Source organism: Natrix helvetica (assembly GCF_964273705.1).
Source record: "Natrix helvetica genome assembly, chromosome: 5".
Taxonomy (NCBI): Eukaryota; Metazoa; Chordata; class Lepidosauria; order Squamata; family Natricidae; genus Natrix; species Natrix helvetica.
The window spans coordinates 86,217,350-86,234,223 of NC_138551.1; the positions used below are offsets into that span (position 1 = coordinate 86,217,350).

General features: G+C 40.4%; 1 protein-coding gene across 5 annotated transcripts in view; it reads left to right on the top strand.

The window, feature by feature from the left end:
- The window catches only part of PALD1 (phosphatase domain containing paladin 1), a 181,646-nt gene that overhangs the window by 121,090 nt on the left and 43,682 nt on the right, over nt 1–16,874 (top strand). For all 5 annotated transcript variants that reach the window (XM_081954018.1, XM_081954017.1, XM_081954016.1 and 2 more), the window contains 2 exons: nt 1,611–1,682; nt 5,058–5,198. In XM_081954018.1, coding sequence (XP_081810144.1) covers nt 1,611–1,682; nt 5,058–5,198 — 213 coding nt within the window. The remainder of the gene's footprint in view (nt 1–1,610; nt 1,683–5,057; nt 5,199–16,874) is intronic.

The window sequence follows — 16,874 nt, forward strand, 5'->3', positions numbered from 1 at the left end:
TTGAATGAAATCTTACTGCAAAGGGTATCGGATCCCACGTTATTTCAGGGTCACAGGTTTTAATCTTTCACGCTGCTTCTGGAGCTGCATATCTGGAAGAGATATAAATAAAATACAAGGTATGACATTAATTTGTCCAGATGTTGGCAGTCTTTGTGATTTCCCCCTGTGAGGAGCTATGTAGCAAGAGCTTCCTAATCTTGCCCAAATTCATAGTCTCTTCATCATCCATTTAAAAAAGCTTTTCATGTTTGCAACACAAGACAATACTTCAAGAGACCTTATCTTAGTTCTGATTATATTGCTCCAAGTTGAAGTGATGACTTCCTTTTCTGGTTGAATTTGATGAATTAAAACAGGAGGAATATTTTTACAAAAGCAATGCAGGGGTGAAATCCAGCAGGTTCTGGAGAACTAGTAGCGGAAAGTTTAAGTAGTTCAGAGAACCGGTAGCAGAAATTTTGAGTAGTTCAGAGAACTGGCAAACTGGCTGAGGTGGGAATGGAGATTTTGCAGTATCCTTCCCCTGCCACGCCCACCAAGCCACGCCCACAGAACCATCAGTAAAAAAAAAAAATGAATTTCACCACTGAAACAATGTGGATATTTCTGCTCATGTTTACTGAGTTCTGTGAAAATGTCCAGGGTGGTCTTCAGTGAGAAATGAAAGAATAACAGAGGTCCATTGAAATCAGCTCACTCAGCTCTGGCCAGAAGACAACTGGAGCTGTTTTTTTTCAGAATGAATGCTTGCTTATTGTAAGATAAAAGTATTTTGTCTATTATCATATCAATTCTATCGTTATAAATGTCAGAGCCAAGCCGAAAGCGTATTACGACATAGCTCGGTGGAAGAGTTGGAATTTGGTCAACCTTATCTTATTACTTCATCCTAACTCAGCAAATTATGGCCAATTTGTCTGGCAGTAAGCCAATTTCAATCCCTATGTTATAAGCCTGATTTATTTGGAAGTTGGACAGCATATGGAATTGCACATAATCAGAAAAATAGTGGCTATGTTTCTATAACGAATAATTCCCATTCTTTTGGCCATTTACAAGCTAAAATATCACCAGTCCTTCAGTGCACCATAACAGTAATCTTTCAGCCATGCCATTATTCTAAAAGCTGTTATTGTCGTGATCATCCTATCTTAGTGGCAGGTGTCCTGAATCACAATAACCTTAACGCACCAAGGCCTTTATGATCAGGTTGGTGCAAGGAAAGAATTTGGACCCGTCCTGGAATTAGACCAAAAAAAAAGAGGAGAAGAAAGGACACCTGTAATTACAGCTTGAAGGGGTCCATTTTTCTCATGTTAGACTCAAAATTTCCTAGAAACTTTGCCATGTGCACTTACGAAAAAAAATCCCGAATCCTGCTGTGACTTCCCGTACCCCGTTTTGGTTGCCAGAGGCACCGCAGGCCAGTCCTTTACTATTTCCATGCTGGCTCCATGGGCCAAATTGAAGCACCCCTTTGACCGGATCTGGCCCGCATGCCTTGAGTTTGGCACCCCTGGTATATGCCAACTCTTTAAAGGAGGAACCACTGTTTTTAGCTTTTTCACAGCTTTAAAACCGAGTCTAAGCCTGTCTTTTTGCTGCAGGGAATCCCTGAGATCACAGAGGATGAGATTGTGAGTGTGCCAGATGCCAAGTACACAAAAGGAGAATTTGAGGTTGGTGTCTTCTAATGCATGCTTTGTATTTTCTTAATATACCATATTTTTCAGAGTATAAGATGCACTGGAGTATAAGACACACCATGATTTTGAAGAGGTAATTTTAAAAAAAAACTTTTTGCACTCTGCAGCCCTCCCAAACCTTCTGCACGCCTGGTTTTTTGCAAAAAAAAAAAAAAAAGGGGGGGGGGGACACAGTGGCTTTGGGAGGCTTGTAGAGTGCTCCTGGGTTGCAAAAACGGCAACTTTGCAAGCCTCCTAACCCCTCTGCACGTTCATTTTTGCAAAGGGGACGGGGTTTCGGTAAGCCAAAAATGTTGTATTCAGACTATAAGATGCACCCAGATTTTCACCCTCTTTTTGGGAGGAAAAAAGTCTGTCTTATACTCTGAAAAATACGGTAATGCTTTTCCAGCAGGGAACCTTCACATTCATAAATAAATGCATTGACTTTGAGTTTCATGTCAACCCTGCTGCTTGTGATTTACTCAATAAAATGTATTTTAATGTAGCAGAGTGTGCATGAAACAGAAGCCATCTTGAACAGCTTTGAACAAAAGAGCCCAACTTGAAATGTTACATTGACATGAGTTCTAAACAGGCTGTGTTGTGATAGGCCAAAATTAAAAATATTTTAAGCAGTCTGACCAGTTTTTACATAGGTTTTGCTATGTTACTTACATAGTGGCATTCTATAAATAGATTTGCACAATTCCTTTTTTAGGCAATTGTGGGTTTCTCACATAGAAAAGTAGTGGTCAGTTGCAAGGAAGGAAGGGAAGGGAAGGGAAGGGAAGGGAAGGAAGGAAGGAAGGAAGGAAGGAAGGAAGGAGCGAGCTTTTAAATGATGAATAACATTAACATCACAGCAAAAGACAAGAGGAGTTAGAGTGGGTATGCAAGCAAAGCTTAGCAAGTTGGCTAAACTAATATCTCCTTTGCATTTTTATGCATCCTAATGCTCAGAATGAGATAATGCACAAGCATGTCAAAGCCAAGTAGATGAATTACACTAATAGCATGCTAAAAGTCTTTATGTTGACACATTAAGAGCAACACTTTTGAATTATTTATTTGCAAAGCAAAACTTTGCAGGATGCAGGAAGAGTCGCATTCTCATGGCAACCCCCCTCCCCAAAGACTCCTAATACCTAATAACTAAAATGTGACTTCCAGTTTTCTTCCCTTTGTGCTTAACATTAACATTTGATCTGCCCAGGGTAAGTCACAGTTGATTGCAGCAACTTTACTAATCAGGCTGGAAATATTTTGACAAGAAGCAAACATAGCTACTAACCAAATAATAACAAGCATACTTTTCAAATAGACAGCTATTTGAAGTTACAACTGACAAAACATCTTGGGGAGATACTTACGCAAGCAAGAGGGTCAGACATGGGAAATTCCACTCTATATCCTACAATGGACATCTCTGCATTTGTGCAGCAGAGGTAGAAGAACTGGCTCACATCCTACCTATTTGATTGTTGCGGGGATGGGTTGCTGCCGGCATTACTGCTGGTTTGGCGCACAAAACATTTTGCTCCATGCGTTTGCACATTTGCATCTAAAAAGGTCTGTGCATCCGCATGTTAGAAAAGGGGAAAAAATACATTTTTGCAATGAAGACTGTCCTGCGCATGCGCAGAACCAAAAATCAAGATGGTGCCACCGCCGATAGAACCGGTTCGGGGTCGTGGCAGGTCGAGTTACCACCTACTCAGCCGAACCGGTTTGAACCGGTAGGAACTCACCTCTGGATTGTTGCCTGTATAAGAGGGTGAGAGACAAGTACCTTGGTCTATATACCAAATGAATGACCCATTGAGCTTTAAAACAACTTACCTTATGTGACAGTGGTGGGATTATCTTACCTTCCCTACCGGTTCACAAATGTAAGCATGTACGCAGGGCTGGCTGGAGAATTCTGGGAGTTGAAGTCCATGTCTCTTAAAGCTGCCAAGGTTGAAGAAACACTGAGATATACATCTCAGGGCCTCCTTTATGTTGGGTTTTTTTTTAAAAAATATTTTTATTAAAACAGTTTTTAAAAAACATTTTTTAAAAATTTCCTTCTGTACAACATTTCCACATTGGTATACATCATTTTGTATGCATTTGTCTCCCCTTATTTCAATTTCTCTTTGTCTATACATATGATATTAATATATACATTCCTTAAGCTTAACAATCCTTCATTGTGTATCTTTCCATTTATACATTTCATCTCTACATATATGTACATTGCTAATTTCTAATTTCTGTGCCTTCTTCATTTAGTCTTTCCTTAAGCTTTACACCTATCCTCTAACCATTTGTACCACTCGTTCCATACCATTTAATATTTTGTTTCCTCCTTTTCTTTTATTTCTTTTGTGAGTCTGTCCATCTCTGCACACTCTAAAACTTTCTTTATCACATTTTCCTCTGTTGGTATGTTATTGTTCTTCCAGTTTTGTGCATATGTTATTCTAGTTGCCGTTATTGATGTGTAAAATTAAATACTGTATTTTTAAAATCATATTTCCCTGTCGGTATTCCCAATAAAAATAATTCCGGGTTCATATCTATTTGCTGTTTAGTTATTTCTTCAAGCTGTTTTCTTATTCTATTCCAATATTGTTTAACTTTGGGACATTATCACCACATGTGATAATATGTCCCCTGATTTTGTCTACATGGGTTTTTTTAATGATGCAAAGAGGATATCTGTTCTGTCCCGTGATTCTAATGAATATGCAGACACAGGCTTGGCTGTCTGCCACGACCAATGAAGGAGATAAAGCCACCCCTTGGCTAGGAGCCTAGAATGCTATCTTCAAGAAACCAAGATTAGACTTACGGAATGCTTTCTCAATTGCTAGTAAAGTGGACTGTTGTTTCCTGCAAAGATTCCCCTCCCATCGCTCCACCTATAAGCTCTTTGGGAGGGGCCACAATAGTAGCCACCTGTCTTTATTTCCTTCTATGACATCTTCTCCACAGCTGCTCCCTTCTCTTTTCAGCTCTACGCACACGCATATCAGGGACAACTTCCCTCTGTTCCTCCTCACTGCTCCCTGACTCAGATGCCACCTGGTGGCCAACAGGCCTCTCTAGTCCCTGCTCTGTCTCCAAACACACTCCCAGGTCTTCTTCATCCTCCAGAGCAGTCCCATAATGTTCATCGCTGTCAGAGTCCACCAACAGCTCAGCTGGCCGCTGCTGGGCCACAGATATCTAAGTATTAAACTTTGCCTTCATAGAGAAACTGTGTTTCTTACATCTGCTGGAGGCATTTTCTTTGCTGAGTGTTTAGTCCTTGTGAGAGAAAAGAGACTCCAGAAGGGAAAAGCTTCATCATCAGCTGTATGGTTTGCTCTTATCTGCCAGGTGGTGATGAAAATCCTTCAGATATTGCCAGAGGGACACCGGATGAAGAAGGAGGTCGACATGGCATTGGACACAGTGAGTGAAACAATGACGCCTATGCACTACCACCTGAGAGAAATCATCATTAGTACTTACAGACAGGTAAGGTTAACCTCAGAGAGAAGAAAAAAAAAACCCATGTTACTGGGTGTATTTTATGAATTTTTGCTCACTTCTGGTCCAATCGGCTATTAAGACCACTAAGTAGTTGTGGGTGTGATGTGACTTTAGTCAACCCTGTATAATTGGAATGTTTTGGAATGGTGCTGCCATAGAAGGATCAAAAATAAGAGGGGGTGTTGCAGCCGCATGACAGTGCGTGCGCCCACACCCATAACACAATGCACATGCAACCACCCCCTGCGCATGCGCGTGAACCCCCATGCTCCTCCATGCATGCGCCCCACCCACCCCTGGGCCTCACGTGGTGACCCATTTTGGGACTGGAAGGTCTCCTGCACCAACCTGGAAGCCAAAACAGGGTGCAGGGGTGCTGTATGAACCCCCAAAATGCAATGCGAGCATCCCCCCCTACACATGCGCACCACCACCACCCCCGCATGTGCATGTGTGTCCCTCGCATGCCCTCTGCCCCCCACGCATGCACGGTAGAGGTGGGCTGGGGTGGCGGCTGGCTCTGTGTGCCAGCCGCCACCCCAGTGTGCCAGCCACCCACGTGTGCCATAGGTTCGCCATCACAGCTCTAGATCGTTTGTAGTCTTTAGTCCAAGAGATTTTTATTTCATGGCAACTGTCACCATTCCTGTTAGTTTATGAGCCTAGAAAGATAAAATTGGTCAACTTTTTAGTTTTTTCTCCACCCCTTTTCAATTGATGGGTTGTGCCTGTTGACATAATATTAGTTTTTAAAAGATTGAGCAGTGGAGTGACTTTTGAATTCTCACCTCCAACAGGATATTCCATAAGATTTCCCCGCGTTCAGCCCTTGAGGTTGTTGTCATATCATAACTGAAGTTGTTAACGTTTCCCCCAGTTATTTCTGCTGATCTGTTTTACGTATGTTAAATGAATATGATGGTAATATTCAATTATCATGTTTTCTTTTCCAAGTTTGGAACCATTTAATTTCTCCCTATTCTGTTCTAAATAGAGAGCCAGTTTGATTTAGTGCTTACGGCGCCAGGCTAGAAACTAGGAGACTGAATTCTAGTCCCACCTTTGGCATGAAAGCTGATTGGGTGACTTTGGGCCAATCATTCACTCTCAGTCCATGACATCAGATTTGCATGACAAGCTGGTTGGTTAATTCCTGTCGCAACCAATGGATCAACACTCCGTTGATCTGAAAAAAAAGGTGATTGCCACCTACAACCTTCCCAGCCAACTTACCACAAGCAAAATCAATAGGGGATGCCAGATTTTCTTAACGACAGCATGAGTCACTTAATAACTGCAGTGATTCACTTAACAACCTTGTCGTAAAATTGAGTGCAATTTACTCCACACCCACCTTGCTTAGCAAACTCGCCCCAACTGTGGTTGTATTTCAAGGACTGCCTATAATGCTCATCTTTATATACGTTTCCTGTTCCTTTACTTTTATTCAAGAAATCCTTTATCCTCCCCTTTTGACTGTTATCTGACTCTTCTTGTATTTTTTAAAAATGGAAATCAGTGTTCAGTTGGACACATTTTCCGCTCTTGTCTTTTTCTTCACTTGTAGTTTCAATGTATAAGGTGGAGAGCCATTTACATGTTTCTGTGGCTTTGTCTACATCTGTAGTGTAAACTGCATGTCATGTCTGGAAAACACCACTAGATGTCAGGTTGGCATGCCAATATTTTCCTTGTGGCTACAAAATCAGAGTGGACATTGAAAACATAATTTTAAATCCAATTGTCACTGTGTCTGAATCTTGTCTAGCCTGGTCAGAAAGGCGCAAGTAATTTTAATGCATCCCGTTTCATGAAGAATGGACATCTAATATTATTTGTTCCTGGTTAACATTTTAATTAATTTTATTTTGATTCTGTATTCTGGTTTTTTTTATGGTAAGCCACTTTATTATATATATATTCTGTAAAGACAGGTTGGTTGCAAGTTGTCAGTTAAATTGGATGGATGGATGGATGGACAGATCTTTTTTCCATGAGCTTGCATGCATAGAATAGAATAGAATAGAATAGAATTCTTTATTGGCCAAGTGTGATTATCTTTGTTGCATATGCTCTCAATGTACATAACAGAATAAAATACATTCATCATAAGTAACATCTATTACTGACCTTCCTGGATGGCTTTTTAAATTTTAAATTTTGGGGTTTTAAATTGGTTTTAACTATTAATTAGTTTGGGCTAATATACAGACTGTATGTCTACGTTGTTTGTCTGGGTTTTCGTGTTGTTTGTCTGGGTTTTCGTGTTGTGCTTTGTTGTTTTATATAGGCGATGTCTGTACACCGCCCCGAGTCCCTGCGGGGAGAGGGGGCAGTTTATAAATTTAATAAACTCAAACTCAAACTCAATCAAGAATAAAAAGATGCAACACTTAGTGATAGTCAAGGTTACCAATATGCTATCAAATCATACTAGGAAACAAATAAAAACAATATAAATTGAAAGATACTTATGGAACCCTCTTCCATACGATGCTTTGCGGGGGGGGGGGGGGGAAGAAAGTTGAAAATTTTCCAAAATAGCAAATATATTCCTCATAAGCCTTCATGGGAAATTATCAGGTAGACTCTGTTTGTTAATTTAGGATTCATGTCATTAAAGCAAAAATAATATGGCGAGTGTTATATCAATAAAGAAGAATATTTAGAGCTTGGGGTTGACATGAGGGGTCCTTGGTACTCTCTGAGCTTGCCTGTTTTCTTGCAGACGTTTCATTGCCCAAACTAGGTAATATCATCAGTGCTGGTAAGGAGTGGAGCAAAACTGACAGCAAACTGCCCTTCTTAGTAGCACTGATGATGTTACCTAGTTCGGGCAATGAAACGTCTGCAGGAATACAAGTAAGTTCAGAGAGCACCAAGGGCCCCTCAAGTGTGATCTCACCTTGGTGTTTTTTGTTTTCATTACCAGCATTCTTTATTGACCCTCTGCTCTTGGGGGGGAAAATAAAAACCTTATTCATTTCTGTTCAGGAATATCAAAAGAGTATGTCTTCTATAAATAGTTTGGTATTTTTGTCATTTTTTGAAAAGTGATCAGCGCAGGCAATTAGCATCCAGACATCCGAGCAGTGGTAGGTTGCCTGAACCTGTTCCAGATTCTCTTTTAACTTTGACATTGTCTGCCTCTAATCTGTGGTTGCTGATAGTTACAGCAGGTGTTGATTGACATAAGACTTTGACAATATATTTCGTTGTGTGTCTTAAGAGTTTTTCTTAATATGGAATACAACACGGACAAGCAGACAATACTTCTTCTCATAACACTATTCTATTACACAAATTATAAATTTTATTCTATTCTCTGTTTTCGATTTCTAGTCTTATTTAATCTATAAAGTATTCTTATATTCTATTTCTATGTTCTTATTCCTGTGTATTTAATTTTATGCTTTTTAAAAATCTTAACTATTTCTTTGTATTCTAAGTATTCCCCCTTTCCTCAGGCGCAGGTGGAGATGCTAAGTCTGAGAGAATGGTCAATTGTCTAGAGCCGTGATGGTGAACCTATGGTACTCGTGCCATAGGTGGCACATGGAGCTCTCTCTGCAGGCACGCAAGCTGTCACTCAGCTCAGCTCCACTGCGCATGCACGGGTGCCTCCTACCGGCCAGCTGACGCATATGTGGGAAATGCACACATATGCGTGGGGGTGGGGGTGGAGCGGGGTGGGACAGGGAGTCATTTGTGTATGCTTTGGGGATGCAGCATGCCCCCCTGCCCATTTTTGATCCCAGGAGACTGCAGGGAGGCCTGTTAAGCCCAACATGGGGTGGGAGGGTTGCACACATATGTGGGAGGGTCACTGCATGCACAAGAGTCTCACAACCAAACTTGGTACACAGATGACTTACTATCTGGAGACAAATACTGTAGGGATGAAACATCCTTAAAACCCCTGGGGGGGGGGTGTTCTGTTAAGATACAGCCTATTGTGCTATACTGTTGTACTGGCTTCTACTGTACAGCGCAGTGGAGTTGCCATGGTAATGGTTTCACAGTACTCCACAAGGGGGCTCCCTCTGGTAAGGGGAAAAACCCAACATTAGAAATTACATTTGGTCCAGACATTTTCCCTCTATAAATAAATACCCAGGCAATGCCAGGTTATCAGCTAGTTAGATATATTAGCCTCGGGGCCTTGAATTGCTAGGATCCCATGTTGCCTGTGTGCGATCCTGACAAGGCAGATAACAAGCCTATGGTTAGGGAGTGCAGGAAAATGCATGTATTTTATTTAATTTCTTTTACCAATTGCATAGGTGCCTATTCCACACCAGTGACTCTAGGTAGTGAATCGAGGGTTAAAACTAGACCAGACCTAGAGTACACAATAGCAACAGACAGACAATGTAAACATATGGGCAAGGTCTGACTCTAAAATAATTCAGCATCAGTGGAGGAACACAATTTCCCTGTCATCCAAGCTTGCCCAGTGCTAAACATGTCATTACATGAAAGTTTTAAAATGTAATTGTATGCACAAGGATTCCAGATTCATAAAAGATCCACGCTGGAAGGTGAAGGAAAATTTAACTATTTAAAGTATTTATAGCGGTACTAATAGTCTGTTCCAAGTTCTGTTCACTAATTCTCTTCATTACTACATTTCTGCCTGACGTTTGCAGAACATTTTATGATACTAAAGCTGAAATAAATAACCAGGAAAGACTTGAAAACTGGATAAAGGAAACCCCTTCTTGTCACATCCTATGTTAAAGTATTTTTGAAAAATGCTACTTCCCCTTTGAGGAATTTTAATTTCAATTAGGTTACGCATTCATGCTTAATTTAAACATGTCTGTGTGCTGTCCTATAATTGTTTTTCTTGGGAGAAAATTACTAAGAGTAATTCAGTTTTTGAGACAAGACTTAAAACTCTTCGATTTTTCCTTGAATTATATCCCTATCGCATGGAAATTGATAGCTGGACAAAAAAACTCTGATTCTCTGTTTTCTATTTATTGTTAAAATACTTCAATATTGGAGAGATAAGTATTTGGCTGAATGGTCTCTAGCCTTAAGCAACAAACAAATTTCTTATTGATATAAATCAGAGTTGATTACAATGAAGTATGGCTTATCATTAATTGAAATACTTTGATCAAATTTATATACACAGTTGTCTATGTGCATAAATGTTCTATATATGTTCTCTTCTGTTTTATTTTAGTTGTATTTATTTAATTATTTGTTTTGTGCCATTCAGTCAGTGTTGATTCTTCAGAACCACATAAATAGACACCCCCCCCCCAATTTGACCCTAATATAGTCTCTTAAGTATTTCAACAGTACACTTACTGCCATTAATTTAGTTCATTAGAAAAGGGATTTTGGCTTAAAGAATGGCCTTAAATTACTTTAGACAAAGAATGGATTCTAATATTGTACTTCTGCTCCTGGATCCACTAGGATCTATGGGTGGGTGAAAGGTCTTTAATAATCCAAGTATTTATCTAGAATTAGCACTAATAAAGCTTTCTGAAACTGATGCCTTTTTAACTTTGTGTTGGTCAAATGCTGGGCAGTGATGCCTATTAATTATGAGGGCTGCATTCTCAACACATCTAGAGGGCATCAAGTGGTGAAATGCCAACAATATTTGAAGCAGAAGGAAACAATAAGGACTTACCAGTTTTGGTTGAGTCTCTTTCTAAGTGCTGGGATTCAAGAAGCTATAAAGTAGCTAAGCAAACACAGGAGCGTTGGACAGAAGTTGGAAGAAACTTTATTGGATTCCCAGCAGTGGCTCTTAACTAATAGTTGCTTCAGCTGCTTAGACTCTAAAACCTTCTCAACATACCTAAGATTTTTATTTGGATGGGGAAAACGATTTTAGCTATATTTCTGCCTGCAACTGAGCAAGAGAACCAGACAACTTAGAAAACATTTAACATTTGGGAGAGGTTTAAATGAGGAAGTCAACTTATAGAACCACTGTAAGATGTTTCTTTGTAGATGTTTAAAAAAAAGACTGTGTCCAAAAAATAGAGGGTCTCTGCATGCTATTTTTGAAAAGACATACTGAGACCTTTTGAGTCTCTCCTTTTTGAATTTAGCTTTTAGATTAGATGAGTTCTATGGCTGTAACTTGGGAGATCTTCCTCTCCTCTTTTTCCTAGCTTCCCACAAATGTAGACATAATTATACAAGAGTTTCTCATTACCAACTGTGAGCAACTCTTTGGGAGCAAACCCTAAAACATAATTCATAACTAATGTCATCTGCTTCTTGTCAGCTTGGATCTGAGTGTATGCAGTTGTTTAACTTTCCATTCTGAAGAGAGCAAGTTGAATAAAATGTATAATATGTTGTCTTTGTTATGCTATTTATAATCCACTGGCTTTTTGTAAGCTGTGGTGCTATGTGTATTCTGTAGAATTCAATTATATTTAATGGAACCAAGTCTGGATTAATATGAAATAATCACACATACAAACAATAATCAGGCTGGGAAATGGACATCAAGGCAGGATCTCATCTTAGGTTTTGATCATTTCTGATCCAAAATTATACATCTGAAAAGGATCTTGCAGCCCATCAGATGCTTTGCTCTGGAATTCTCAACAAGAGTTAAGATCTATTGATAAAACGTTTCTGACATTTAACATTTAGGCATGATAGCAGTGTTCCAATATTTGAGGGGCTCCCACAGAGAGGAGGGAGTCAGCTATTTTCCAAAGCACCTGACGGCCAGACAAGGAATAATGGATGGAAACTGATCAAGGAGAGATTCAACCTGGAAATAAGGAAAAATATTCTGACAGAGCAATCAACCAATGGAACAGCTTGCCGTTGAAAGTTGTGGGAGCTTCATCACTGGAGGCTTTCAAGAAGAAACTAGACTGCCATCAAGAAGATGTTGGATAACCATTTGTCTGAAGTGGTGTAGGGTTTCATGCCTGAGCAGGGGGTTGGACTAGAAGACTTCCAAGGTCCCTTCCGATATTCTATTCTATTCAATCTGTCAGAAATGGTGTAGGGTCTCCTGCTTGGGCAGGGGGGTTGGACTAGATGACCTACAAGATCCCTTCCAACCCTGTTAATCTTTTTTAAAAACTCATAGCAATAGAGGCTGATCTCTTTGCCTCTAGATCTCTAGGCTCTACAGTCGATGCTAAATTGCATCATGCAGCGCATATTTGTTCATTGTCTTCTTTCATTACAATCACAGTGTGGGATACAAAATAGAATTAAAACCATTCAATCCCAACATGCTAAAACTAGAATGATCAGCATGGCAACAAATGTCCATCAACAAAGATTCATTCAAGAACTTCTTTGAACAAATAGGTTTAGGTCTATTCAGCAAGCAAGGTGTGCTAGGTTTGGTACAGATAGTCCTCAATTTACAACAATTCCTTTAATGACTTTTCAAAATTAACAATGGCACAGAAAAAAAAGTGACTTAATGATCATTTTTCACACTTAATGACCATTGCAGCATCTCCGTGATCATGTGATCAAAATTCAGACATTTGGCAACTGACTCTCATTTATGACGGTGTCCCTGGGTCATGTGATCATCTTTTGCAAGCAAAATCAAAGAGGATTTTGGGAAGCAAAATCAAAGAGCAGGTTTATTTTACATCTGTTACTAGCTTAACAGCTGCAGCAATTTACTTAACAACCATGACAAGAAAGGTCATAAAATGGGGCACCTGTTTCACTTAGAAACAAAAATTTTGGGCTCAGTTGTGATTGTAAGTTGAAAACTACCTGTATTAGCCATTATGTATTCACATCTGGAGTGTGATGGATAATGGCTTCACTGTTGATTTGACATTACCTTGTACGCTTGCTGGTGATGTTCTCATATAAAAAAACAATTCTTACCAAAAAACCTAAGGGCTAGCAAACTTGAAGTCTGCCATATCAGTCCACGGATCTCCACTGAAAACAGTGTATTTCTAAACATCTCTCTTAAAAATGTTCGATTATTTTGAACCTAGGGGATCCAAATGTATATTCTTAGCTCACCAAAGATGTGTCTGTGGCCAGTGCCTCCTGCTCTCTGAATGTAGGAAACCATTGTAGGCAAAAAACCAGCTAGGGCAGGATAGTTATCTCCATTCCAGCATGGCTTCATCATCCATGACAGCCCTTTATGTTTTCACATGGTCTATAAATAAAAATTAAGTCATACTTCTGGATCTGTGTCATTGAGTGGACAATTACTGGGGTGGCCTTGATTGAATCACCCTTCAGAGTGCACACTGCTAATGTGTTCTGCACATTTGCTGCTTCTACTGCTGCCTCCATGATTGTTCATAGATAGATTCCAAGTTGCAGTTGGTATTGCTTCCAAATTAAGTCTTACATTGGATTCTTCCCCCTAATAAGCCATCTGCTTCTAATTCCCGTCTTGCCACAATTTTCTTTTCACTTAGAGCTCCCCTTCTGTCACCCAACAGGTGACAGATAGGTGGCTTCATCAGCGTACCTGAAGAGAGAAATACTCATCTGAAGCCTTACCATTGGCATTTGACTTTATGCACGATGCTCAGTCCTAGTGCGTCACATACAGCGGCAGCATTGTTATGTCTTTGAGAGATTCATACACTCATTTCATAGGCAAGTCAGTGTAATATAATAGTTGATTTGGATGAGGAAATTGAGGCTTAAGTCCCACTCAGGAGGGAACTTTTGCTGAATGAGTGTGGTCTATTACTTTCTTGTAATCCAATTTATCTTATGGGGTTGTACCTCTGGATATAAAATTAAGTAACATCCTTCTGTGTATACGGTGGTTCCTGTTGTGGCCCGAGAGCAGTTGGACAGGGAGGAGGTTGGGGAGGAGCATGGGCTATGGAAGACTCAGACGAGGGCTCTGCATTGGAGGCAGAGATGGTCCCGAGGCCATCTGGCAGTGATCAGGTGCCTACAGAGCTAGACAGCAGTGAGGCAGAGGAACAGCTAGAGCCTGTTCCCAGCGTGCGCATGCACAGAGCTGCTAAAAGAAAAGAATAACTCAGAAATCAGGGTAGACTTGGGAGTAAAGTCACAGGTGGAAAGTGATTGGCCCTTCCCATAGAAAATAAAAAGAGGAGCAAAAGGGAAATGGGCTTTTGCAGGAAACAATTTGTTCCTTCGGTCATTAGATTCGTTCAGGAGTGTGAAGATCTGTCCGTGAATCTCAGAGACTCTGTGCCCAGTCTTTCCTTTAACAGCACCTGATTTGGAAAATATTTACATGGCAGCTTTCCAAGATAGATAAGGTTTGTAGTCATAATTATTCCTTTGAAAGACTGTTTGCCAGGCCTTTGCTGAATGTGAATGAGAGGAATTCACATTTGTTGAATAAAAGGGGTTTTGTCGGGACCAGAGCTCTGCCTCGTGCTTTTTGGGGAAGCCTAGGTCAGAACAGTTCCAGAGACAAGGTGGGAGATAAAGTCAAGGAACAAAATCCACAATTGGAAATCAACATGTGTCTTACAAGGCAGGAACGATGTGTGTCCAAACAGATCCCAAGCAAAAAACCCACAGCTCTTTCTACAGCTGTAGATGCTTAATTTATTTTTCTGTTATTTTCTTTGTAAAAGATTTCCCACTGGGATGCATTAATAATTTTAATTCCAGCTTTAATTGTATTCTGGCTTTTCTGTCAAACACACAAGCCATTTGCAAATGGGAATTGGGGAGAAAAAAACAGGCTTTCTTAAATGCATAATTTTCACGCCTGGTGAGAACAAACAATAACATTCCAGAATGTAGTGGAAAATGTCATTTTGTGCTGGTTATTTATATTTCTGAAGATCAACCATGCTAAGCATTCTGGTCTGGAGATAAATTAGTTTAAGGATGTTTGGAAAAAGAATGTTGGGGTTTTTTTTTTGTCCTTCCCTCTTTTGCCACCTGTTCCCTGAATTTCAGAAAATGGAAGGTATAAGTGCTGATATTTAGATGCTGCAGGGTGACACCAAAATTGAACGTGGCATGGCATGGCATAGCTTCCAGAGGTGGTATTCAACCGGTTTGAACCGGTCAGGGCAAACAGGAGCAGAAATTTTGAGTAGTTGGAGAACCTCTGGTTGGCCCCACCCTCCCACCCCCGGCGTTGCCTGTCCTATATTCCCTTGTTTTTTACCTCAGCTGATTCGCGCAGCAGAGTGGATTGCTGCGCCTCAGCTGAGCTAAAACACAGCTCAGCTCACCAGGTCTGACACCGAGGGCAGTCTTTGAGTGCTGCGTGCGCAAAGCGCTATCTTATAGAACCAGTAAGAAAAGATTTGGAATCCCACCACTGATGGCTTCTCAAAGTGAATCCCTCTATATCAGATTCCTGTGGATGAAGTTGGTATCAAAGAACCACCAACTCTGAGCTTCTACTAAATCCCAATTCTTGTTATATTTTTTAATGTTTTGACATTTTCATTTACTTCCCCTATCACATCCAAGCAGAAACTTGTCACCAAGATGAGGGATTAAGCATTTGGTGATAAGGGAATTATCTCAAGGAGTTGGGTTTGGGGTTGTTTAGCCAACAGAAAATATGAAGGAAAAAGTTGAGGTCCTATTTAGTTCACAGTTGAAGGCATTGTAACTTCCAATGGTCACTAAACAAACTTGTAAGTTGAGGACTACTCATAACTGACATTCCTTAAGAATTGTATTCCTTATGAATATGTAAAGCCACACAAACCTTGCTCCCCTAACATCCTGGCCCCAGTGCCTGCAGGCAAATGCACCCCCATAAGATATGGGGCCAACTAAGTTGCGAGGGACAGGGGAAATTGGTCATTATTCCAAGAAAAAGTGGACAAACAGTGAAGCTGCTGGAAGAATGGTCCACTGAGAGTGTCCCATTTCAGTCAGTCTTCATTAGCCAAGTAATCACCCCACTGAGTCAATATATGACACTTTCCATTAGGCTGAACTGAATGTAAATTCCATTTCGCATTGATATGTGGCTCCGTAAAAACACAAAGGAAGGTTTTTTTTAAAAAAAAATGCTTAGCAGTTGTTAAAAGAATAAAACTAGATGATTTAATAGGGGACATTCAGGGGACAACGTCTGAAGTATGATTTCAGTCTGCTCAAGATATTTCTTCTCCCCAGCAGAGAACTCGTTGGCTATAAACTAAAGTTTTATATGTATGTATTTCTTTCTATGAAAGGGCTGGAAACTATCATGGTCCAAGTGAGGACCCCCCCCTTCTTCCCTGCTAAAGGGACTCCTCCCATCTATCATTCTCAAAGTACTTTAGGGCAGGGGTCTCCAACCGTGGCAACTTTAAGACTTGTGGACTTCAACTCCCAGAGTTCCTTAGCCAGCAAAGCTGGGAGTTGAAGTCCACAAGTCTTAAAGTTGTCAAGGTTGGAGACCCCCTGCTTTAGGGAATGGGCCCTTTTTTAGTGCTTTACCCACTAGCTGGACAACGCATGCCAGCACAAACTCCCTACTGAAACAAAAATCTTTTACCCTGAACTGCTAAAAGTTTCAGTGTGAGTTAAGAGCTTATTCTCCCCTTAAAGATTTACTGAGGCTCCATTCTCTCTCATTCAGGACAGAGAAAGAACAAAGCAAGCTCTTTTGAGAACTCTGTAATGATTGGGAAAGGTGAAAAGAGAGGAAAAAAAAGATGATGAGCAAGATGGATGGACACAGCAGTGAGGAGTGCACCTAAAAGATCAGGTTGG